This window comes from Patiria miniata, unplaced genomic scaffold (genome assembly GCF_015706575.1).
Source record: "Patiria miniata isolate m_02_andy unplaced genomic scaffold, ASM1570657v1 HiC_scaffold_1, whole genome shotgun sequence".
NCBI classification, from domain to species: domain Eukaryota; kingdom Metazoa; phylum Echinodermata; class Asteroidea; order Valvatida; family Asterinidae; genus Patiria; species Patiria miniata.
Window position 1 is genome coordinate 9250831 of NW_024037047.1, and position 26033 is coordinate 9276863.

Here is a 26033-nt window from a genome sequence, read left to right on the forward strand (position 1 = left end):
TGTAGTGACTGGTTCCCGCCTGTGATTTGCAGGCGTTTCATAATTGTGCAGTAAACCAGTGCATATTGTGTGTCACAATTTCCCGTCCGGTCGAGTCGAAATTTACTTCGCAAAATAGTGTGCACGACGAACGCGACGACGACGATCTTTAGTCACTGTGGATTTCGACCTGAACATTATCAGATTTATCGATGTCCTTTTCAAGTATATTTGACTTCAAACTTAACTTAAGGCATGATAGACTAAGACCAGCAAGTGACGGATGGTAGTGCGAGAGGGTAAGTTACATTCATTCATTTTCGATGAGAACAAATTCAGTGATTGTAATTTGTATGATTGTTGAGCAGTCAGCTCAGAATTCTGAACCGCTTTGGCTTTGCTCAACATGCTCAATGTAACTTTGCATTTAGCGTTTGTCCATTAATTGTGTAACTCGAAGTCAAACTCAAAACCATCACATGAACATGAATTTTTGTGTGTGTGTGGTTGTGCATGCTGTTTTTGTTTACATTCATCAAGATTATTTCGTCGAAATGACACATCCTGAACACGCGGACAGGCAAATTTAGATTGAATTCTAGGTAGTAGGTGAGTACTCAAAATCCATACGAAATTATGTATGGCGGATCAATTTCGCTAGGTTCGAAAATACACAACAGCGTGGTGTTGTATACAATGCCACGTTCACGGGTCTAAGTCTTAGGAATGAGCGCTCATTCTTCACATGCTTAAGATTGCGTGAGCGTTATTACGTGCGCAATTTATGAAGTTTGTGCAATCTTCTTAACAAACATTGCACGGCTTATTTATGTTAAATTAAATGTATTGGGGTTAAAGGGGAAATAATTCATGTAACGAGAAAAGAAAGTGATTTATGCTTCTGTACTGGTTTAAATATGATAATTTGAATTAAATTAAAGCTGTTATTATTGCTTTTTTCTGCCCCCCACATGAAGTTTTGTAATAACGGAGGACTGGTAACTAGTCTTGGAAGTGCTTTGTTTAGTCTAGACAAGTTACAAGTCCCTGCATCCATACAAACCAGGGCAGTTTTTTTTTTTTTTTGCAGCATACATAATTTAACCAATCACATTACGCACCCTAACATGAATATGAATCTGTGTGGATGGAAGACACTTACTAGTTCTCGTAGTGATGCCCCTTCAATTAATTTTATCCCAACCAACAAATATTTGATGAAAATGGACATAGGTTCGAACTGACTGACCCATTCCAATAATCATGATCCATTGACAATGTGTGCCGCAGATGGTAAAAACACGGCGGGCAGATCTTCAACACTGCGAACGACGCCATTGTTCCCCCCCCCTGCTTTTGTTATCCCAAAAATCTGAATTCTTATTTTTCCACTACACTACATGTATGTCTCTTATTATTTCCCCCCAATACGTTTTTCCCCTAGTGACCTTGCGTTGTATCAGATTATAGGCTAATTATTTAAGTAAAGCCCAAGAATCAGTGAACGAGGATACAGCTAGACTTGCCAAGCGCAGCCAGTGCTCGGCATCGACAAGACCGTTCTCTCGTTGCACATTCTTAAGAATGTGTGCCCAACCTTGAAGAATATTTTTTTTTAAAGATTGCACAAGGATTCAGTTGCGCAATCATAAGAATGCGCATGCTCATTCTTATTGTTGCGCAAATCACAAGAAAGCGCACAACACAGCTACAAATACAATACAGTCTTTTTTATTGAGATCAACTCTAGGTTTTTATAATTTTGATTAGTAGGCCTACTTTGGAAGAAAATGAGACTTTCTTACCTGTTTTAGCACTTAGTTAGAGAAGTGCGAGGCACACAGCAGTCCTGGCAGTTCAGGCGCCGTCATTGTCAGTGACAGTGTCATCAATCATTTTAACCCATAACTTTCCTCATAAATAGAAAACCTACATGTACATGTATGTACCCTCTTTCTACAAAATTAAGCCTGCTGATATTCAATATGGTATTAGCAAACTAAAAAAATGTAAAGTTACTTTTCCTGCTGGTAAACCAGGTGAGTCCCAAACAGTACTGGTCCCAAAACATTAAAATGTCTTTTTGTTCTCTTAAAATTTATATGGAACGGGGTCCTAAACTGCACAATTTCCATTTATTGATCATACCATACCACTACAGGTGCAAACACTGCGATAACAAAGAATCACTATTCTGTCACTGTTTTCGTTTCGCAGTCTGTCATGTTTCAGTTATCCAACACGCACTTGATGCATGGAGGTAGGAAACAAACATTGAAACGGCATGCACACAAAGTCGTAAACTTGCGTGGGAAAATAAATGGATAGATTTAATTTACACATGTATGTATGTGACATCCCACGCACATCATGTAGGCCCTATGGATATGTGCAAAAAATAACAGATGACCAATTTCCTTGTTTTTATAAAATAGTTGGTTCTATTTTTTCTATCCTAGTATTTATTTTTCCCCTTTCCCCCGATGAACCATGCAAGTTGGTACACTGAACAACAAAAAGATGCCTGTCGTAGAAGTCTTTCCTATCTTTCATACTTTTGTAATGGTTTGCGTTTGTTTTAATATTCTTATTTCACAGGTGACGTCCTGAAACCAGGTATTCAGCTATTTCACCGGGGACACACGGTACCGTACATACAAAACACTCAGCACCGCTTTGCACCACACGTTTCAAGGCAGGCATTGATTGGCCAGTCAGGCCCCTCCATTCAGCAATGCCACTAACATGAACGGGTCTCCAACGCCGCGTCGGAACCGGACGGCGTACGACTACCTGCTGAAATTCCTCCTTGTCGGCGACAGCGATGTAGGAAAGGGGGAGATATTGGGTCGGCTTGATGACAGCGCCAACGACATCACGTTTGGGACTTACACCAGTGTGAATGGTAAGAGCGTCTGGGTTTTCTCCCCAGCTAGTGCCAGTATGAATTCATATGTATTGTGGGGGGAGAGAGGTGAGTTGGGGTAAAGTGGCTTGCTGAAGGACACAACCCATAGCCAACAACTGGCCAACTATTATTCTCTGCAAGCTGCAAGCGATATTATTTGATGTTCTGTATTCTGTGCATGTTGAACAAGCAGTGATTCAGCACTAAGTATTCACATCATGCAGCCCTAGCTATGTTGTCCTTGGAGGTTTTTTTTTAAGCTTCACAAATTAATAAGTTTGAACAAAATGCCAGTTTGAAAACAATTTCATGCATAGACCTGGGCAGCACATGATTACGGAACACGCACACAGTAGGGGAATACACCTTTCCAGTCAACAGTCCCTGTGTTGTGCCTTGTGTAGCTATTTGAAAAGGTCCTTTGTTCAGCGAGACGCAGGTGTTTTTGTCAGAAATACAGAGGGAGTCCCCACGTGCTGTTGCACTGCAGGTCATAAGGTTCAAAGGATCCATAGGATGAATTTTTCTTAGGAACACATGTTGTTCAACTTTCTACAACTCTTAAATGTATGAAAACTATTTGCTATTCCTTTTTGGTTAATTGAAAAGTGATTTTTTTTCAAACATTTAAGATTCGCCATTTTTTTCTGGGTGCTGTTGCTGTGATATCATTTCAGGAAGACATTTTCAGTTTAGGGGTTTTCTTTTCAAATTGTGAACACCAAAAAGCGTTCATTGAAAATATTTGTGAGAAAAGTTTACTCATTGGTTTAGTGCCATGTAATGACACAACAGCGAATCACAAAAGAAAAGACAATTTACAACAGCAAAATATCCAAAATTCTGGCAACTTTTGGTGCTGAAAAAACTGTAACATTGAGGTTTCTGCCTTAATGACATCGCACATTTGCCCATGAATATGGAAACCATTAGCAAAAAACCCAAAAAGGTACCAAAATACCCTTGAAAATGGCAAACAAGGAAATTGAAATATGGTTAAATGGGATACAAAGGTGCATTTTCAAGGATTGCATTAAAAGAAAATACATTGCATGCCATTTAACTTGTCTTTTGTTGCATACAAAATACACTGTTCTGTTGTACAGTGTACATTTATTGTGATCTTACTTTGGTTATAAATACAGTCATCATCACACATGACAAAGGCCTATAACCAAACCAAATGTGTGATTGTAGAAAAATACAAAACAGGAAGTTAAGGGTCACAGTTTTAAAAAGATTCAATTTGCTACATCATGCTTACTTCATTGTAATCCATGTACATGTAGGCCTAGGCCAACAGGTTTTAGAAAATCGCATTGTGAACACACAGTCCCATTTTTTCCACTTTGTCATGGTACTCTGTAGTGATTCGTAATTTCTATTCCCATATTTGAGCATTTGGACAAAGTATGGTTTAGCTCGCCTGTCATCAGTCTTGGTTTAGTTTTGATAAAGCGTGAAATAAAAACATGAATCCTATACATAGTTTCATTTCATAAAAAGAGGAAACCAAATGAAAGAAAAACACAGCCAAACAATGGTTATGAGTAATTGCACTTGTTCAAAAAAGAACAGCCCCTAAATGCATGTGCAAACTGTAGACATTTATTATGCACACATGGTATATTTGCAAAATGTACAGTGCACATTTATACGATGGGCTAACATTTCAGGGACGCTTACAAATCATCTAGACGTGGGCTAGTGCTAATGCAAAGTCACAAACATTTGAACACTGTTTGACACACACCAAGTATACACGCAGTCTTCATTCAATTCCCATCATTTGGGTACAGGCTGGTGTTATTTTGTGATAAATTACAAGGTACGTGAATGTGTTCACTTTTCTTTGAAACTTAAATTTTTTTCTGTTTACATGAAAAACATACATCACATATCCACTATGATGATATGAACTGGGTGTTTGTGACATGTGTGGTAATATTTGGATTGTTCCTGTGAAGTGGTGCAGTGTCCTTAATTGATGTACCATGAGTCGAAGTTGTTTTTCCAAAATCTGGTCAAAGTGCTGTTACATGTGCCACACACATGCATGTCAAGACATGTTTTGGGTTTTCTACGTTCGACAACAAACTGCATGTACCATGAACATTTATTATACTGTACATGTACATGGGCAAAATATCCTTGAAAAGTGCACAACTATAGGTAGAGTTTAAATTGATTTGTTTATTAAATGAAGAAGACTCAAAATTGAATAGCATCAGATTTGTCCTTACAGCCTGCATGAAAAGAGATCAGGGCAATTTCATCACAACACAAAATGCAAAGGTCATGCGTTGTACAGCTAGGTCATAATTTATGGAAGGACAGAATTGACTTTTTTAACGGTGAACTGTAAGGCTCAGTATATACAGTTCATAATTTATACAATGCATAGTCAACATACAAGATCCGTACGTGTACGAGGAGTTAAATTGTTTCACGAATATGCATTGTTTCCCCACAATTCTTTGTTTACTCCACAATTCCACACTGTAAACAAAGCATGACCTTTATTGTCAAGCATGTTCTAATCTATTTTCAGGCAGGCTGTGACAAGAAACCTTGTTTTATTTGGTATTCACCAACTTGAATTGCATTTAGAAAATTCAATTTATGTGCATTTAGCTCATTTTTAGACTACAGTTTTGAAACGATTACAATAATTTTGGAAGTGTAAAGATTTTAAATTTTACTTTTAGATTAGCAGATAAATGTATTACTGGATGCATAACACTGTAAATTGGTGTATTTTCCGATAGTGAATGACAATGTGTTGTCCCCATTCACTGCCTCTACATGTAGGAAGACAACATGACAATGTAGTTCAGTGAACTCCTAATGCCCTATTGTAACCGTTGCCGGTATAAACATGTTTTCCTGCCATCTGACCAACGGCGACTTGACTGCCCAACTAAGTGGCAATCGGCAAACAGTAGGAACAAAACGTAAAAGCCAAGCTCTTAAATGAAAGCTGGACGTTGCATTGACATGACCGGAAAAAAAAAAAAAATACACGTGCGATGCGTCCGCGAGGCGCAGATCGCGGGATGAATCCCTACTTGGATTGAGGCAAGGGGACAGTTGGCGGCAGACAGGTTGGAACCGGTGTAATGGATACCGGTTAGATCGGACGTGTCCGTAAAGCCCCAAGGAGCCTGGAGTAGTGTCTTGAGATGAGAAGGTTTGCTGTGGAGACGGGGATGTTGAGGTCTGATGTCGAGTTGTAATGACTTAATGGCTTGGGTATGGCTCAGTTAACTTTTGTGACTGATGTTGACTATGCATGGACTCGTACAAATGTATTTACATCCTTTGACATGCTTGGAACATAATAATAAAACATGTAATAATACAATTACTTGTCCTAAAGTAGGACTAACCTTTAGCTTTGGAGTAGACTTGTATGCAAAATTAAGTCCTGAAAAAAAATTGGGGAGCAAATCGTATAGTAGGAATAACAGGATATGGGCTACATACAAATAAAGGACTGTTACGAACTGATTTAAGTGTTCTTTTTCATATTAGTCAAAATGTTTCTAACCTTAAATAGCATGCGTTCAATTTTGCTCACATAGTCTACAAAAGTACATTCACTTGCTCATTTGAATTTTCAATGTATGTACAAGTATGTATATGTATTCCCTTACAATAAATAACTGGGAAGTTTGAAGTTTCCGTGTTGAAGAAAAATATTAAACATGTTGATGTTTTTTTAGACTCAATGACTTTCTGTTCTATAGTGCCAATAAAAGTACAATTTGTCCCGAGTGCCAAGTTACACCTGACCATGGTTACATGTATGTTCAGCAGTCGTAATTGACTACCACTTTACCCATGCATCGTTAATGAGATTTCCCGTATTGATTTTCTGCATGGCTCTAAATCTGACAGTTGGCTGCACTGCAGGTGGGCCACATGCTCGACAGCCCATTACAGACCATATTAGAAATCCATTTACATAATTAAATTTGCATTTATGTACATACTGACCCTTTTTTGCCTGTGGGGCAGGTTTTTAAAAATCTGAAAATTGATATATATTGTGAATATGTTATACAGAAAACATGTGTATGAAAATTCAGTTAGCTTCTTTTCCACTTTTAATGTGGGTGTTCACATGTAGGCAGCTAAATTTTGTTGATTTTTAAAACAAAATTGAAGGCATTTTATTTTTTATTTTCATGTAGTGCTCACACCTGTTCCCAGCCCAAATAGAAAAGGATGCCCTTCACCTGACCCCTTGGTCCTAAATTCTCACTTCCAATAACAAAATTGGGACCCAAAATGACCCTTACACCCGTTACTGTCTGCCAAACTCGCTGCCAGGGCCTATAACAAAGACGTCAGCAGATTTCACTCTGCAGCTCGGGGCAAGGAAAATTTACTAGCCTCACAGGTTCCTATCATAATAATTTAAATCCCTGTGACAGGCATGGCATGCCTCTGTATACAGAATCGCAATACTACACTGGTTCCCCGAATTGCTGGTTTTTATTCTAAACAAATAAATGTGGAAGGTTGTATTTCATACTCTGCAGGAGCCGGGGCTAATTTGTGGGGTGGGGGATGTCAGTGTGAATTGACAGGATGATTGGAGTACAATGTGTTTATATTGAGGAGAGAAGGTTTTATTGCCGTGCCCAGTGAGTTCAGTTTTGCAAAGTGTATGGGTCGTAAAGGTTTTTGTGATAAATGTTTATAGTATTGGCTTAAAATTTGTATTGGAAATGATAATTGGTTTTCAGCAAAATATTTGATACATGTATGTGAGGAACGAAACACCAACTTGGTCCACTCAGGGTGTTCAGTTGGCTCAGTCCTTTCCTTGCCTTCCACCTCTGAGACCCAGGTTCGAATCCCGCCCAAGCATGAGGATTTGGTTTTCAGTCCTTTATACCTGATTCTTTGGGTAGTCCCAAGAATACTTTTAATGGATTTTCCTCCCACCTCAAAGACTGAACTAGTATAGGCCTATAATTAATGTCCTTGTAACATGGTCATGTTTGTTTTTAATGTGGTGTGTACTGTCCAGAAATTCAGTAAATTAGATTTTGAAATCTAATTTGTGTTAATGGAAATTCACAGTGGTGTGCCTAATTGAGCTGTATACACGGCTGCCTGATTTGATTACTCTACCCAAATCCAAATTTATACAAACATAAAGCAAAATAAAGGAAAAGCTTTTGTTATTATTGCAAAGTCTTTGGTTGTGTAAATTCTCCAAAATATTATGAAATACTGATGTGATTGTGCTTAAATAAAAAGCCAGTCAAAATTCTGCTGTTTCCGTATGATCCACGATGTACAATGTACATGTACATGAACAATGTACGTGCACTAAAATATATTGTATTTAATTATAATTGGCACGTAAACTGGATGACATTTTATTTATTTCCTCCCGAATCTATGAATGTCAAATGCGCCAATATGACTCATAATGAGATGCACTTTCCATTGTTCCAGGCAGTGGCCATTGTATACCAAAATGCAGAGCTGCACGTGCACTTAAAATGGAACGACACAGCCTATTTTCCTCTCTGGAATATGTACGTCAATGCATGGTCCCACTAGAATATCAAACAGGTTGAACACAATGTCAATGAGATTTCTAGGTTTACAATTATACCAGTACATGTACATACATTTAGTGTATACAGAAACAAAAAAGAGTGGGGGTTTTTTTTGGGGGGGGGGGGTAGAAATTTGCATGCCGACACATTTCTTTATTCAATATAACTGCCACAATTTTTAATTTAATTTTTTCTTTTTAATATTTTGTTTAAATTCTGAAACCTGATTTTATTTGCTTAAAAAAATGTTTTTATATTCAGTTAAAAAATTCAGTTATAAAATTCAGGCAAATTTTCTTTTGATCAACTCTGTACACAAAAAAAAATGCTCATTCATTGGCCCCAGAGTGAATTTAAAAATGATGACTGTTTTACATGTGATTGGCAAAAAGCACTTACTGTTATCCACACGAGTATGTAAAATATTCCCATTCTAGGATTTTCCCTGAAAGTACACTACTTTAACTCAATTAAAAGACACAATTTGATTATATCAGGATGACCGACCCCCTACAGGAAACCCCCCTGAGGTATGATTACTCATAAACACAACGTCAACAGACCATAGGCCTTAGAAACACACTGATAATGGCTTCATACAGCTATATTATAATACAACGTGTGCCTCGGGCTGTGGTATTATGACCTTAGAATGAATAATGACAGAAAAAATGTCAGAAACATTGGTACACTCATCCACTGTACTGCCACGAAAGGGTGCTACAGGTTAATGTACAATGTATGTAAGATTCCCAACAAGTTGGGTTTCAGAAAACAGGCCAAACTTGATTTTAAAACCAATCATGGCTATATTTTTCGTTACATGCATTACATTTACGTACATTCACAAAGTTTTGTATTTTGGAGTAGAGCAAGTTAAGTGAACGATGTTTCCTTGAAACCTGTTCTGCTGATTTTTGTGTGTGTTGATTTTTTTGATTTTGACAATGTATTAGGGGCAAGTCAAGTTAATAATGTTTCTCTGAAAGTGAACCCTGTTAGGCTAAAACAGGTTTTGTTTTTAATTATGGGAAATTTCATTTCTATGCGGTCCAGAATGGACGAAAGAAACTTCAGTAGTTGGACTGAAACATGTTTTTTTTCTAAAGCTAAAAATTACAAATTCCCTGGTTTCAGTGCTGCGTGCTGATTCATACATGTATGTGGAACTGATTTTAACGTTAAGTACTCAAGTAATGGCCAATAATTTGAAATATGTAAAACAGAGCTAAATAAGCAGGTATGCAACTTTTCCTCGGATCCGTTGATTTCCTCGTTTTTAACCTTCATGAATGCCATTACAAATTAAAAATTACTGTACAAAGTCATGTATGGATAAGAATTTCCTTGTTTTTTTCTAAATTGCTAGTTGCATGCCTGAATATGACAGTTTGGTTTTCATCAAGTTTAGATGGGAGGTCCTTACTGTCTTTGCTGACATCTGTCTGTCATGTCTGTAAGGTTTTCCCGAAGCCAATTTCCTTGGCTGCTTGTTCTTGGAAACAGAGAATTGTGTCCAAGTATAATTGGGTCACTGACCAGAAACTGTTGACCTATAGGCATATCATATTACCTCAGTGCTTGAGTTTCTAATATTTGAAATTTCGAATGTTTGATCGTTATTGATTGCATATTCAAATATTTGAATAAAGTCATTTATAATGACAAACTTGTGTCATTTTGTTCATACATGTGCACAGTGTTTGTTTTTCCAAAAGTATCCATATATATTTACAAAATATGTAAACATCATTTTCTGCTTTTAATGGGGAAAAAAATGCTATGTCACCTTTTCTTTTCAGAGTTCAACATTTTACATGACTCATAACTGAGCAATTCCAATTTTCCGGCTTAAATTTCTTTCTGACAACAATGTTTTGCAAAAACAAATTATGATTGATAGCCTGCATGATAATGACAAGGATATTAGATAAAAGGATAAACAGCTCGCTTGAAAATTGACTCGGCTGGCCGGTCAAGTATCGTAAAAAAAAAAAAATTAAAACCCTTTAAGATTCAGATTAGCGATAATTTGTTGGCGGCATCAATTTCATGCATGAGGGATGGAACAGGACTGTTTCCCTTGTCAACTTCAATCAGCTCTGAAGGAGAAATATCAGAAGAATGATGGACTGAGTTGAGAGATTAGGGCAATGCCTTTCCTGAATTGATGCTCTTGTGGAGTAATGGAGATTAATCCGATATCAGGTTCCAAGTTTAAAGGTGCATTGCAATTTGTGCCTGTTTGCAGAGAGGTTTTCTTTGAGAGTTTCTGACCTACATATATTCTAATTTCCATACATATCCGTGGTAGTGGAAAAGCAATAGTAATTGTGGGCACACGGAATTCAAAACTACAATGAAAACGGAATTCAAAACTACAATGAAAAAATGTTGTTCTTTTTGTTCTCTTTGCAGGAGTTGATCACAAGATTACCACTATTCTGTTGGATGGAAAGAGAGTGAGATTAGAGCTGTGGTAAGTACAAAACTAGGGAGTAAAAGACATCATAAATACATTTATTTTCAAAAATAGATTTTCAGGCCATTATGGCCCATCAGGCTGGCGTTTATCTCCGGTTTACTTGGCGTGAAACGATTGAGATTGTTTCTATTCCCCCTGGATGGGATGCTAGTCCATCGCAGGTTATTCCCCAGCTAATGTCGTACCCATTTATACTCCTGGGTGGAGAGAGGCAAGTGAAGTAAAGTGGCTTGCCCATGGACACAACATAATGACATGTTGCTGGATTCAAACCCCAGACCATAGAAGCTAGAGGTCCTATTTTTTTTTACTATCGTAACAATTTTTCTCAATGGAATTTAGACCTTCCAGTAGAACACTGTACTATGAAAAGGATCAAAATGACTTCGTACTTTTACAAACGTGAAGATATTAAAATGTAAACTGAGTTACATGTATATTGTGCATGTACATGTACATTATGTACATAGGGAAGAATACTGCATTAATATTATACATTAATATGTCCAAAAAAGTCTGGTTTGGAGAGTGAGTGCATGCCCACACGAAGGTCACCATGAAGCAAAGAAAGCAGTGATTATAACCTTGACCCAAGTGTGTGGGTTATAAATAGAAGTCAATGTACATGTACATGTACACCCATACAAGTGGGGACTAGACTACACACAAGTTGCCCATGGTTCTATGGGGACCGAAGATGCTGTGGGGACAGCAGAAAGTCCTATAACTCGGTCCTAATTAACAATAAATAACTTGCCCATGTAGGCTTAAAGTGTACAGTCTCCATGTCCATGTAAGTTTACATTTGTACACATGTACACATGTGTAATTTACACATACATTTACACATACATGTACTGTGCATTTAATCTATAATTTTAACATACATACATGTACATGGTTATATGTAAACTAAAATTATTTCACATAAAATATAGTGATGCATACATGTACCGGTACGTGTACGTACATAAACAAACATGAAAATGCACGTCAACAATTTATAGTTTATTATACAGTGTATGAACTTTCATTTTAATGATGACATTTTGTACAGTCTACAGAATGTTTTTGCAAAGTGCAAAATTGTACACTGTATTTCATTTGCCGTGCATTGATTTTACAAGTAGTACATAACATATTGCTGTCGGTGCTTAAACCGTTTGCGAAGAGGAAATTAATTACATTTCCAGTCATTTTTCATCTGGACAAATCGTTGCCACCTCTCAGGTAGAAGGATAAGCCATTGATTATGCCGCCTTGAGATTAATAAGTGCGTTTACCGCATTGATCTCCTTCTGTAGTCGGAAAGATAGAGGGCAGTATTGATTCTGCTTTAATGGGCATATAATCGTAGAATTATTCAGAGTTGGGTTTAAAATGAATTTTTATTTTGTACTTGAGGTTAAAGATGACAAGATATGAAAATCAGTTTTTTTCTTTAAAGAAATTCTATTCTGAAAAAAATCATTCTTGAAATGACAGATGAAACAACATGCCGTGCGAAATGTTGTAAAATAATTGTTTGCACCACTTCATAATTTCTTTTAGTGTCCATGGCTATTGCATACAAGTTGAGGGAAAATGAAAGCATTCATTCTGTGGATTTAATGTTGGCAGAGTAAAAAAAAAATGTTGAAAATATTTTTTCTTGAAGAAATCTCCTTTGGTTGAACTTGCCCTTTGAAAAGATCTGTAACACTTAAGAAATGTTGCCTAATGCTTGCCAAGTACAACATGGAGCATGGGGAAGACATTGGTAATGTAACATCATTGGACAGCTGCAGAGGACACCGGCACCAGCTGATGGCGGGGAGCCGGTGAAACCCTCGCACATTACTGGAGCGACCGATAACATACAGCCAGACGGGGCCCAAACATTCCAATTGAATTAGGGAGGAATTTCGGGCATATGAAGTATCCTGTGTCGGTCCCTTGAGGATGAATTATTTTCAGAAGGAGAGGCAATAAAAGAAATAGAGAAACGGCGGTGGAATGGAATTGGCCGGTTAACACTTAGTAGCTTTTAATGGCTTGGAGGCCTCGTAGCGCCGTGGATCCCAATAAATCAGGACTTGATCGGATTGATTTATACAAATTGGAAGTTCATCAAATTAGTTTTCCAAGACAAGCCCGTTTATTTTTACCCCTGTACTGTAGGTCATGAACTAGTGTAACAATACATTGTAAATTTCCAGTAATTTTTTTTTTAGGGTGCCTAACGATAGCGGAAAAAATAGATTTTGTATCATGACCCAGTATTTATTCACAGTTCATAAAAATTTCTTGATATGCAGATGAAATCTAATTGGTCCAAAGCCATGCCCCTGATAGGCTAATTGGCTAATGCCCCAGCCGTGTTTTGCATACATGCATAATAAAATCATAAATCTTTTTTTTATCACCTTGTAAATTAGTAGTACCGGTACCTAATCTCGTTTGCACCATTCATTGAAAAGAAATTATTCCTGCTTAGAAATGGAAAAATGGACTAAAGTTACTGCACATATTTTTCTAGATCTTTAATTGTAATTTTACAACGGGGTGGTGTAAAATTTAAATATTACTTTTATACTTAAATACAACATTTTGTTCGAGTTCAATGGTACCGGTAGTCCATCCCTGGTTATTCCCATAGTAGACATTGAGCCACAGAATTCTGTGTAAACACAGAATATTGTCTTCCATTTCACCAGAAAACAGTGCACCATCCCCGTTGACATTACCTACATTTCCCAGCAACTCATGCTTTGCCCACGGCTACATTAACCTAGCTTGCATTGGGTTTCAGACCTTAAGCACACTAGGTACTTAACCGTGTTGGTGTGTGTTTCATATGGGATTTCAATAGGATGCTTTATCTTACAGGAAGTCCTATCTGGTCACATACAGGGTACATCTGTGGATATACCAAATTGTAGTGTTTCAGGAAAAAACAACTACGAACTCAGGATGACTAGTGCATTCACATGTGTACATGTACTAGTACCTCATCGGGACCATTTACACTAAATGTAAAAATTTGTAAAACTCTGTGAAAAATGTTGTGTAGGGGATTCCCAAAGATATCTGATTCGGGGAAATCTTGTTTTGTATTTCATTGTGTTCAAGTTCTGTCATTTACAAGGCATTTTGATATATTTTTGTCTTCTAGGGATACGTCCGGCCAGGGAAGGTTTTGCACTATTCTCCGATCCTACTCCAGGGGAGCGCAGGGCATCCTGCTAGTCTATGACATCACAAGTCGATGGTCGTTTGACGGCATCGATAGATGGATCAAAGAAATTGACGAGGTACTATCATTTTCAGGGTTCTCTTACTGTGATCTCAAAAACAGACTTTTCTTTGGAGAATCTGTTTAAACACTGATCATTGAATGCCCGGTCCGCAATAAAGTAACATAGAAAAATATAAGAAGTGACAATAAATTTGAGTTTCAACAATTGTAAAAATATGGTCTTTAGAAATTCATTATTAAACAAAATGGGCTGAGTGCCTGATAACCTGTTATAGGAAATGGCCGTTACAATTCTTAAAACTGACCGCTGAAATAAATTGCAGGTATTCACGGTGTATAATTGGAGAAAGAAAGCCACCATTCAAATAAATTCCAGAGTTGGCTATTCTATCAACTGACGCTGTGCTTTGTAGTCGTTCATCCTGTGCCAACTTTTACTTCAAAGTGTGCAAGATCCTCCAAACAATTACTACAAGGTGGACGGTCGTAAATTGCCCATTAATATATATTGGATATAAGAAGGGCACTGGTCCTGTGAAAACCCGCCAGTCTACGAAAATCGATCGCAATCGGCAATCAATCTAAAGCCATTTGATGATCTCGCGATAATGACGGAGCTAGAGTGATGGTGTCAGTGAGAGAGGAGGGAACCGCTTTTGAAGCGGGGAACTGACCAAGATAGGTGTGATAAGCTCCGCTAATGCATGTTGTGATTGATGCGATTAAACGCAGTGAGTGCAAGGCGATTAACGTAGTGACCTCAGAAAATCACCAGTGAGAGATGTGTTAAGGTTAAAGAATGGTAAACATCCGTCAGAATATTATCCAAAAATGTTGGGGTTCTGATAAAAAAAAAACGATATTTCTTCTTTGAGTAAAATGATACTCATCAAATGTGCGCACTTTTTAACCATTTCTGAAGTGCTACTCTCATACAAGTACGCACATTAAAACATTTGTGCCATTTTGACTAACGTTTTTAATACAATTTAGCGACACTAAAGGATGTCAACGATTTCAGGTAAAGCAGCAATTCTGTATTGTAAATTGCTCATATTACATGAAACTAAAGATTCTCTTTGTTTCTGTTCCTGTACTTCAGCATGCGCCAGGCGTGCCTAAGATCCTTATTGGTAACCGGCTGCATCTAGCCTACAAGCGGCAAGTCAGCTCAGAGGAAGCCCAGATCTACGCCGTCAAGAACGACATGGTGTACTTCGAGGTCAGTCCCCTCTGTGACTTCAACGTGACCGAGTCGCTGACAGAGCTGTCGCGGGTGGTGCTGAAACGCAATGGCATGGATCGGCTCTGGAGGACCAACAAAGGTGAGGAGACAATCCAAGCGGACTTCCCCAACTCTCTATTTGTAACCGGGTGAGGGGGTACCTGCGCACGGAGTGCACACCCTAACAGAACCGCAGGGGGAACATTTTTGGCCCCCCCCCTGCAAATGTTTTTCTCTATATCAACGTCATACATTATTTTCTTCTTGCCAAACCTTATAACCTTTCTGTGCAAACATACAATCTGGGCTAAGTTGTCCTTTCAGTCAAAATCAATCAAGTGACTGTTTTCAACAGTTAAGATCTCCCAGCCTACATAAAGCAGGATTGACTGGCTGTGACTGTTTATGTAACTTGATACAGCTATGCTTTGACTGTAGGTGTTTGATAAGCCAGCTGTGCCTACCACTTGTCTGCTTTTTGTCTGTTGACTGATTTTGACTAGTCACAGTGCTTGCCTGAAATATGATCTGCCTGTCGGTGACTAGCCTGTGTAGAAGGCATGGCAGTGACTGTCCAGACAGCAGAAGGGTCAATAAGTTTTTATGTCCAATATCATGCACATGTTTTTGACACTAATTTCAAGTTTGATCTTAGTTTTATTCAATATGTTTGTGATTTGGCCATTTACAAATAAAGTTCATCCTATGAACTGGACTGTTCGATATCAACATAGTACAGGGAGTGCACAGTCTCTAGTTACCATGCTCAGTTATTGCTTGTCATCCCATGGGTTGGAGGACAGAGCATAGCTCACATGCTGACTTATTAATCAACGCTGGCCTAGGTTACCTCACAAGGGATTGCATGCAATGAGCAAACCCCTGTCCAAGCATAAGAATCCCCCCCCCCCCTTTCTCCTCTGGTTGCATATCACAGGAAATGGCCTCATTCAGTAGCACAGGTCACAGCCCCAGTTTCTGATAGTATTACCAATGGGTCTAATTTCTTAAAGGGACACCAGATTTCATGATTTAATTAATTACAGGAAATGCTCCCATTTCAGTGGAGGAGTTCAAAGCCTAACTACCGTGTGGTAGTATTACCATAACGGGTCCTAAATTTGAGATTCTAATTTCTTGCCAGTTTTTTACCTCAATTTTCAGGTTACAAGTACCGGTATATCACATTTGACTGCATTTAGGCCTAAGTACAGCGTTAGCTGGCAATGAAATTAGATCTATCAAACCGTACTGCGTGTTAATTTCAGCATGAGTGAAGCGGCCGTGGTTAGGGCACAGTCTTGAAGATGACATAGGATGGTGACGGTCGATGATCTAATTCTGTCAGATTGGACCGCCTGGCTCCGCAGTTTTGGCCCGTTATTGGCCTAGGGGCATTCATTACAGCCAATGTGCATAGGGTCTCTGGGTTGGTTTATAAGCATCCTGGGTCACTGACCCACTTTGTTCTGGCGTTGTCTCACCGACTATTGACTTGCTTAGTCCAAGGATGGTTGTTCCATGCCCTGTTTTTTTAAAAAAGAGGGCCCGCTATGGTTTCCTTTTGTGTCCTCCGGTGTCATCAGTGTCCACTTGGCTTCACTGAATTCTGAAATAACACCACGATCACAATGTCCACGTGTAGTTTGCTTTGTGTAGGGACATATTCAGGACTTTTTCAGAAAGAGGTATTTCAGAGTAAATTATTTTCAAAGATGTAAAAATGTTTTTTTTTGGAGGGTTTAAATGAAGGAGGTTGCTTTCTGAAGTGCACTTTATACATGTATGTATACGAAAAACTATGATTAAATTTATTTTACTCTTCACTTTTGTTATAACTTGTAAATTGTGGTTTTCATGACCCCTTGACCCCTTAGGGTAGTAATATTAATATTAATAATTCCTAGGGAGGGGGAGGGGGGGGGGGGGTGTTGGGGGCGTGTTCTTCCACCCTACGGCATTTGCTGCCCATAACTTCTAGGATGCATATGATATGCACTAGTAAAGTTATGATGCATATATACATGTACAGTTTGTGCACAACATTATCAGATGTCCCCTGTGCATTTCGCATTTCATAACCTAGATCACAATATTTATATACACGCATAGAAACAGCTTGAAAAGACGGTCAATCTGGAAAGCATTTCCAAGGTTGAAGACATTAGCACCCCAGTTCCCCTGGTATACTTCTGCTCTCAAATTAGGAATGTTGAATGCCTTCGTATGTAACTGTCATGCGTGACCTTTTAAAAAAAACCATCATTCAAATTCTGTCAAGGATGTGATGGACATATTATGTTATGGGGAGGGTGGGTGGGAACAAACAATTGATACACCAGTGCAAGTCTTCACAAGAAACAAGAAATTGTAAGAAATAAAGAAATATAGATATCTTTGCCTGAAGAATTGGATTTCGGAATTTAAACATGTATAGAGGCTTCGTATTAAAAAGAATTCCTGTCTTACTTATCCATGACATATTATTGACTTGAAACAGTTATAAATAATAATAATAATAATAAGACAGTCTTATATAGCGCAAAACATAACCGAGGGAAATCTCAATGCGCTTAACAAAGCAAACATAGGTAAGCAAAAATTACAGTGAATGAGAGTAGGCCAATTGAAACAGATGGGATTTGAGGTTAGATTTGAAGTTGTCTATGGTTGGAGCTGTTCGAAGTGGGGATGGAAGGGCATTCCACAACTTGGGAGAGACGTGTGAGAATGCCTTTGAGCCGTATGATTTGGTCCTTGGTATAGTTGTTGTGAGGAATCCCTGGGAAGATGAACGGAGAGATCTGGGAGGATGGTGTGGTTGTAGCAGCTCAGTAATGTAGCTTGGAGCAGTTCCGTTTAGGGCCTTGAAAGTAAGCAGAAGGGTTTTGTAGCGAATGCGCTGCCGGATGGGCAGCCAGTGGAGGGATTTGAGGGTTGGAGTGATGTGGTTGCATTTCTTGGAAAGGGATACCAGACGGGCAGCTGAGTTTTGGATGCGTTGGAGTTTGTCAATTTCTTTGTCTGGGAGGCCAGTAAGTAGGCAGTTGCAGTTGTCCAGGAGAGATGTAACTAAGGCGTGGACCAGGATTTCGGTGGAGCGTTTATCGAGAGATCTGCGAATTTTGCCAATTCGCTTCAAAGCAAAGGATGCCTTTCGACATACAGCGTTGACCTGTGGACGCATAGTAAGGTGGCAGTCGAAAATAACACCTAGATCGCGGACTGATTCGGAGGGTGTAGCTTGGAAGTCGCCAGCAGTCACATGGGGGATTTTTATACTTCCTCTGGCATGAGATGAGGACAGATGGAGGACTTCCATTTTACCATCATTTAAGACTAGGTAGTTAGTCGACATCCATGCTCTGATGTCGCAGAGGCACTTCTCAATCTGTTGTGTTGCAAGATTTCTGTCTGAGGGTTTTACAGATATGTAGAGTTGTGTGTCGTCGGCATACATTGCATGGGAGAGACCGTGCAACTCGATGATGTCTTGAATTGGGGTTGTGTAACACACAAATAACAGGGGCCCGAGTGCGGATCCCTGTGGTACTCCCCATTTCAGGCTCACAGGATCGGAGCGCTCCTCTCCAATGATCACTGATTGTTGTCTTCCTGATAGATACGAGGCCACCCAATCCAGAACGCAGCCTTCTAATCCAAATCTGTGATTCAGACGGGTGAGCAGAATTGAGTGATCCACGGTGTCGAAGGCTGCCGTAAGGTCTAGGAGTACAAGAATTGCCTCGTCTTTCGAATCAAGACTTAGCAAGAGATCGTTATACACTCGAACCAGAGCTGTTTCAACACTGTAACGCCGTCTGTAGGCGGACTGGAATGTGGCAAGCAGTGAGTGTTTAGTGAGGTGTGAGGTAAGTTGCTGGATGACGGCTCGCTCAATCACCTTTCCGATGAATGGTAGGTTGGAGATGGGCCTGAAATTCTGTAAGATGTCTGGGTTAAGAGATGGTTTCTTGAGTACGGGAGTGATGAGTGCTGACTTTAGGGCTGCCGGGAACACACCAGATTGAAGAGATTGGTTTGTGATATCAACAATCGCTGGTAGAAGTGTATCAGTGCATCTGCTTATGACATTAGCTGGAGCAGGGTCGAGGGAACAAGTCTTGATCTTTGTCGATTTGATGATCTTTAAGACCTCTGCTTCCAATACCGAATGGAATTTAGCTAAGGAATGTTGTGTTGGCACTGAGTGAATCTGTAACTGCTGTGGTGCGGCAGCCATGTCGAGTGCCAATCGAAGTCCATGAACTTTTTCTTCAAAGAAGCAGATGAACTTTTGTGCTAGTTCTTTCTTTGAGTTGTGGAGGGGTAGGACCTGAGGAAGTTGTTCTGATGTCAAGCTCCGAACAATCCGGAAGAGGTCACTCTGGCTGCTATTTGTTATCTTCTGTCGTTGGTATCGTGTCTTTGCGGCTTTCAGGGCAGTATAGTACTCCGAGAGGGACTGATGCATTGCTAATTGGTCAACAGCTAAGTTGGACTTCATCCATTTCCTCTCTTTTGAGCGCTTCTTGCGTTTCAGCACTCGCAGGGAATCGTCGTACCAAGGGGCATGTGGACGTAGCTGAACCTCAGTTGACCTAACCGGGGCGTGGTGGTCAAGGGTGGTCTTAAGTGTGTGGTTGAACAGGTTGACTTTGGAGTCAAGAGCCAGGCTATCCGTTTGATTTACTCTAGCGAATGAGTTTTCAATGTCGGACTTGAAACTTGTAATATCGATGCCCCGGAGGTTGCGGAAACGGACTTTGGTTTTTGTGGCTGCAGGACGTGAGAGGGCAGCACTGAAAGTGACAGATGCATGATCTGACGGCATGGCGTTTATTACAGATACACCTTCAACACAGTGTTCATGTTCACTCACGATGAGCAAGTCGAGTGTATGCCCGTGCGAATGGGTTGGCTGTGATATGAGCTGCTTGAGGCCAGCAGAAGAGAGCAGGTCGTTCAGGGACTTTGTTTCTGGCTTATGTGAGCAGTCAACGTGGATATTAAAGTCACCGCAGATGACAGCATGACTTGTGAGGAGGTTGACGGTTTCAAGGAGCTTTGAGAACTCGCCGAAAAAGTGAGATATAGTGAGACCTTTTCCTGCAATGGGTGGTCTGTATATTGTGACCAGGGTGAGTGGGTCACGTTTGTGAGAGCTGATGGTGACCTCCAGGCATTCGAATGTTTGGAAGGAGTGGACTTTGGTGGTGGTTTTGTAGTTCTTACGCAGAATGATGCAGATCCCGCCACCAGATTTCCCCTTACGTGGTAGCTTCAAGAGGCAATAATCTGGTAGAGTGTTTATGATATCTGCCAAGACGGGGGCATCACGATCGTCGCCCTTGAGCCAAGCCTCTGTGATAGCCAGGATATCAAGATTTTCAGACATGATGAAGTCACAGATTTCAGTAGTTTTGTTCATCATGGAGTGTGCGTTCCAAAACGCCACTCTGCTGCGTGGTATATGACGAGTGTTGATCAAGGGAACGGTGATATTGTTTGTGAAAATAGGATGCTCATTGTAGCATTGGCTTTGTTGTGGTCTCTCTGTGTTTGATATGATCACAGGGATACGTTTCTGTCTCTTTTCCCAAGACCTTCCACCTCTTTTTGTGGGTTTCGACGAGGATATCCCAAGGTTTTTCAGTGCCACATACACCTCGGGAGAAACTCTGTTCTTGACCAAGCTAAAAGGCTTGAGTTCATCTCCCCTGTAGTGGTACCTACATGTACGATGCAAACAATTCATGGTACCCAATGTGAATAGAATCACTACAATAGAGAACAATGCAGAGTTACCCATGCCTGCAGATGAACCCAGTCATGCTGCGTGGTGAAGACTGAAAGGCAGAGATTCAATGGGGATTACTGTACTGTTGTGGCTATGGGCTGGCTGTAATAGTAGTATGGCGGCTCACTGGTGCAGTGTAGACTCACATGCAAAATGTTCAAACACTGAGTCAAGGAGATGAGGGTTACCAACGGCACTCAGAAGTGTCAAGCAAAATCCATATCACCAATGGAAGAGCTGGTAGGTAACAGGTTGAGGTTTTTCTCAGGTAAACGATTGCAAAAGTAACATAGAGCAGACAGAAAACGGGAGTGCAACCTTTCGGCGCAACTCGTGTAGGCCATTTGATAAAGATAATTCCATTGTATAACAAAGCAATTGTTACATGTGATACAATCCATTGGTTTTACACCTTGGAGTTAATAATATTTATGGATATATATAAAGTACCATTAATTACATAACCTGCTCACCATACTGTTATGTATTTGGAGGTCATAGTCTGGCCTTAAGGAAAATGAGTCAGTTACTTGCACTGCATTGAAACAAGCTTAAAGGTGCAGTACTGTCATGAGGCCCTGTCATACATAACATTTAACCATGACAACCGTTGCCAGGCAGCACTAATTCAAAACTTAAGGTTTATGGACCAAATATCATACAGTTTACAATGTTCCCCTCCCCAGTTCGGAGAAAGCATGGTCCTGATTAGGTAAAATTGAAGGTGTTTTTGAAACTGTGTCCATTATGTGGTATTATACGTGATATACATAATTTGCATACGTTTACACTGTGAGTCTGAAAGGTTACAGTGATGTGTTACATGACATTAAATACAGTTAGGGTTTAAAGATTTTCATTATGAGATAATGATGATTTCAATTTGATCCTTTTCTGCAGTGTTGAGCTTGCAAGACTACTGTTGCCGTGTGATAGTCAACTGCACGTCCACTTACACAATCGACAAACTGCCTCTACCGCCCCAAATGAGGTCGCGTCTCAAATCGTTCGCTGACGCCAACCACATGAACCGCTATCTGCTGCCCCCATTGGACTTGCGCTCCAAGAAGCGCAGAACTATACTGAATGTTATGGACCCACCGTACTCGTCGCGGAAAAGCTGCGTCATATCGTGATAGGATGCAATCTTGTTGTCTGCAGTATGGTCCCGCCACGTCAAGACTGTCGCCCTTGTTGTGTTTCATGCAAAACAGTTTTCAGTGGATGTACGTGATGCAGATGTAGGTACATTTGTACCAAGCCAGGAGCTGAATCTCATTGGAGACTTCTTAGCCAATCAGCATTGCCCTTCATCATGATGGGTCTGCCAGGGGTCAACAGGTCAATTTCAACCATACAAAGCCATGGGAAGGAGGTTGATGAATAAGGATCGCCATTACACATTCTGTTCAGCTAAAAAGCTACTACATGCATTACATGAACAAGAAATTCTGGTTGAGTGTCATACAATGCATTCAGCAGTGTTAAATGTAAAGATAATGGCTGCGATCTACATGTAACGTCCTCAATTCTCCAAAATCTTCCAAACCTCTTAGTAGACTTTTAATGAAAACAAAAGTATGACATCAACTACATGATGCTTATCAATGCCTACAGTGATCTAATTGTTGTGTCCGTGCAACAAGGTCGTATCTCCTAAAATGGCGTGTGACGTCATGTACAAAAAACACGAGTTTTCAATTTCAAAAGGTTGTATCTCGCTTAAGATAACCCGGATGTACACACAAAGTCAATGGACGTCGCGAGATACGACCTTGTTGCACAGACAATTCGCACAATACACGACTTTGTTGCAGAATGAGTTATGACCTTGTTGCACTGACGTAATATCTATGTCTTGGGCGTAACCCCAACCTTCCAAAATCCTTCAAAATCCCCCTGGAATCTTTTGATAATTTGCAGGATTGAGGAAGTTCAACCCAACTACTGAACTCCTAATGTACATAGGCCCTGATACCCACTGAAAGTTTTGGAGTACAAAGATTTGCCATTTAGTTCTTGCATGTCAGAGAAGCCGTGCAAGGCCGAGTCTGAGTCACAAATCCTTTTGGTCGGTGGACCGGCGCTGACTCAGAACGAAACACATTCAAGAATCCACTGACTCGGCAACTTTGACTGGAGAAGAGGAAGCAGTTTCTTACTCCCTTGGGAGCAAGCAAGTTTGTCATCTTCTTAAAAGCCGTACGTGACTGATGACTGGTTACCCAAAGTTTTTGAGTTTGACTTTTTGTTGTTTTAATAATTGGACCTTTTCTGTTGGCTGAAGTGTGAAACTCTACAGTTTAATTTTTGACTTCCTAGCCTGAAGATTTATTATTTTTTTTAATCTGAAAGGGAAACTCTTCCGTTTGATTATCTGTTAGTACGAGTCAGCAGAGTTGTACACGAGCCAATCACAAGAAGGGTCAAGAGAAAGGAGTATTTTGAGGTTTCATTCTGCCTTAAATTTCTATCGTCGAGACGCTGAGAAACTACGAACTGAAATCTCTCACTGGGGATATTTTGAATGACTGGTTTCCTTTTTGTTTGATGATTAGACATACAACATATTTGATATCATTAGTTAATCGGCCTGGTTTTCTTGTATGCATCCGTGACGGCAATGTGTGCTAGTTATGTTTCTTTCTATTGCACAATTTTTCATTTCCATCATTGCTGATATGTGAACTCCGTGTAGCAATTGAAGATTTTGCTGTGACCTACTTATGAGGGCCTGTAAAAGACACATCGTATGCGCAACTTATGTGCATTAACCTATAGTGACTGCGTGTTACACAAATGCATCAAACATGGTTGCACAGGGACAGTAATTTTGTGCTCAATTGTCACTCAAAAATATAGAGGGCTCACTTCTGCACAGAGTCCATATGTCGAGCATGAGTGCATTTTGTGAGGGTAAAAGACATCCGACGTTGACAATAATATACATGTTGCCTATTCTAATTTCACTGAAACAATGTGGCAGACAACCAAAACATTTTATAACAAGGTGAGGCTAAGATGAATCAGAAAGGACATTTCATGAATTTATTTCATGATATCACAAATGTTGTTTTTTACGCAAAGTGTTATAAACAAAATAATTCTGTTGTAAAGACATTTGCAATGCACTAGATGCAGTCTGCAATTTCATGGAGAAAATTTGCACCTTTTTAACATAAAATTGCGATCTTATGAATTTTTTTTTAAAGAAAACATATGTCAGCATGTTCCTTTCAGGCCACCATAAGAGGCCATTGTAAAATCCGTTCTTGTAGTTGTGCATTGATGGTAATTTTTCAAAGCATTGTAAATAGACTTGTACAGATGCTGCCATTATACACAAATGGTGCGTGAACGTGTTCTGTATATAGATGAAATTGTGAATAGATTTTAAAATGTATTCAATTTGGATGAGAATTACAAATGGCAGCAATAGATTAAAGAAACGAGCAAAAAAAAAAGTTATGCAAAAGTTCCATGCAGGCTAAAAGATAAAATGCATGGAATTTACACAACTCGTACATATTTTGGTGCATATTTTCCTCTAAATTTCACTGTAACTTGGCTCTTTACCATTCTTCAATATTTTTGATATACTTGTTGAAAATTTCAATTAATATTCAGTTGGAAGTTCATCATAGCTACGTGGAAAGTTTTGGCAAAACAAAAAATACAAATTGCACATGTTGGTCTGTGAAGTGCTTTGGTTTAAATCAGAACCCTGGCTGAACAGGCTGAAAAATAGTGAAAAATTATAAATGTTCACAATGTTGCCATTAACATGGAATAAATTTGCTTCCACATTATAGTCATTCTTAAGTCATTTCATGTAAAAATCTCATGATGGTATAAAAGTAAGTTTAACCCTTACTTAGATCCCCAAATAAAATGTTTTCCCTTTTTACTTCCCACCACTGAGTGTGTTGGTTTGTGCAGTTTGGCCAGGAAATATTATGGTTTTATTCCTAATATCTCCAAATGTAGTTTTCCAACTTATTCCAGATTTCAAGAAAAGATTTGTAGACAACCCGCTTAAGGTCAGTTATTTGCAAGGTAATTTAGTTTGCCATATGTTTATTATTGAGTATATGTTCCATAAAATCAGTTGTCTATTTATACATGCACATCAACTCTGTTGTTATTAACTCATAGCTGGTATTAGTTTTGAAACTTTTCTAGAAAAATTGGTTTGTAATTTTGTTTGAGAAATTACGTGATCCACCTGATTTTAATTATTTAAAAAGTCGTTTTTGTTGAAATATCTGTTGTTATGCAAATTCTTGTGTTAAACTGCTTTCTGCATATGCTTGAGAATGCCATGTGCTATTCATACAAAATTATGAAAAAGTTAATTATAAAAGAAAGTGTTTTGAAATGGTTTTACAAATTTGTTAGATTTTTGTTCAGTTTTATAATTAATAAAAAACCTAAAAAATCAGTTATCCAATCACACAGCGGGAATATAAGGATGCGCTCCTGTGTTCAGCAAAGAGTGATTTTGATTGGTTGAAAGTTTTCCATTGTGATTTTGCTGTACATTCAGCAATTTTTATTGGTTGACTTTATTTCCATGAGTCTGTTCAATTGATTCAATTGGTTAAAGATTTAACCAGTTTTCTTGTTACTTTTATTGGATGTTATGTTTTGATGCTGTATGTGTTGCTGTCGTTATGGTGCTTGTGTTATAATGTAGGATAATTTTGACAGAATTTTGTGAATGAAATGAACACTTTAAATTTATTGTGAATACAGCAGTTTGTTTGAATTAAAGCCTAATTACAAACAAGAGACAGTGTCGTAAAATGTTCATCGT

General features: G+C 39.1%; 1 protein-coding gene across 1 annotated transcript; it reads left to right on the top strand.

Moving 5' to 3' along the window:
- The first annotated feature begins 44 nt into the window (after positions 1–44).
- On the top strand, positions 45–26008 carry LOC119722286 (ras-related protein Rab-40C-like). Its single transcript, XM_038192331.1, has 6 exons — positions 45–278; positions 2578–2884; positions 10888–10948; positions 14109–14247; positions 15295–15517; positions 22118–26008. Exons 2-6 carry the CDS (start codon positions 2725–2727, stop codon positions 22351–22353), a joined length of 819 nt encoding a protein of 272 aa, XP_038048259.1. The 5' UTR covers positions 45–278; positions 2578–2724; the 3' UTR covers positions 22354–26008.
- Positions 26009–26033: the final 25 nt, after the last annotated feature.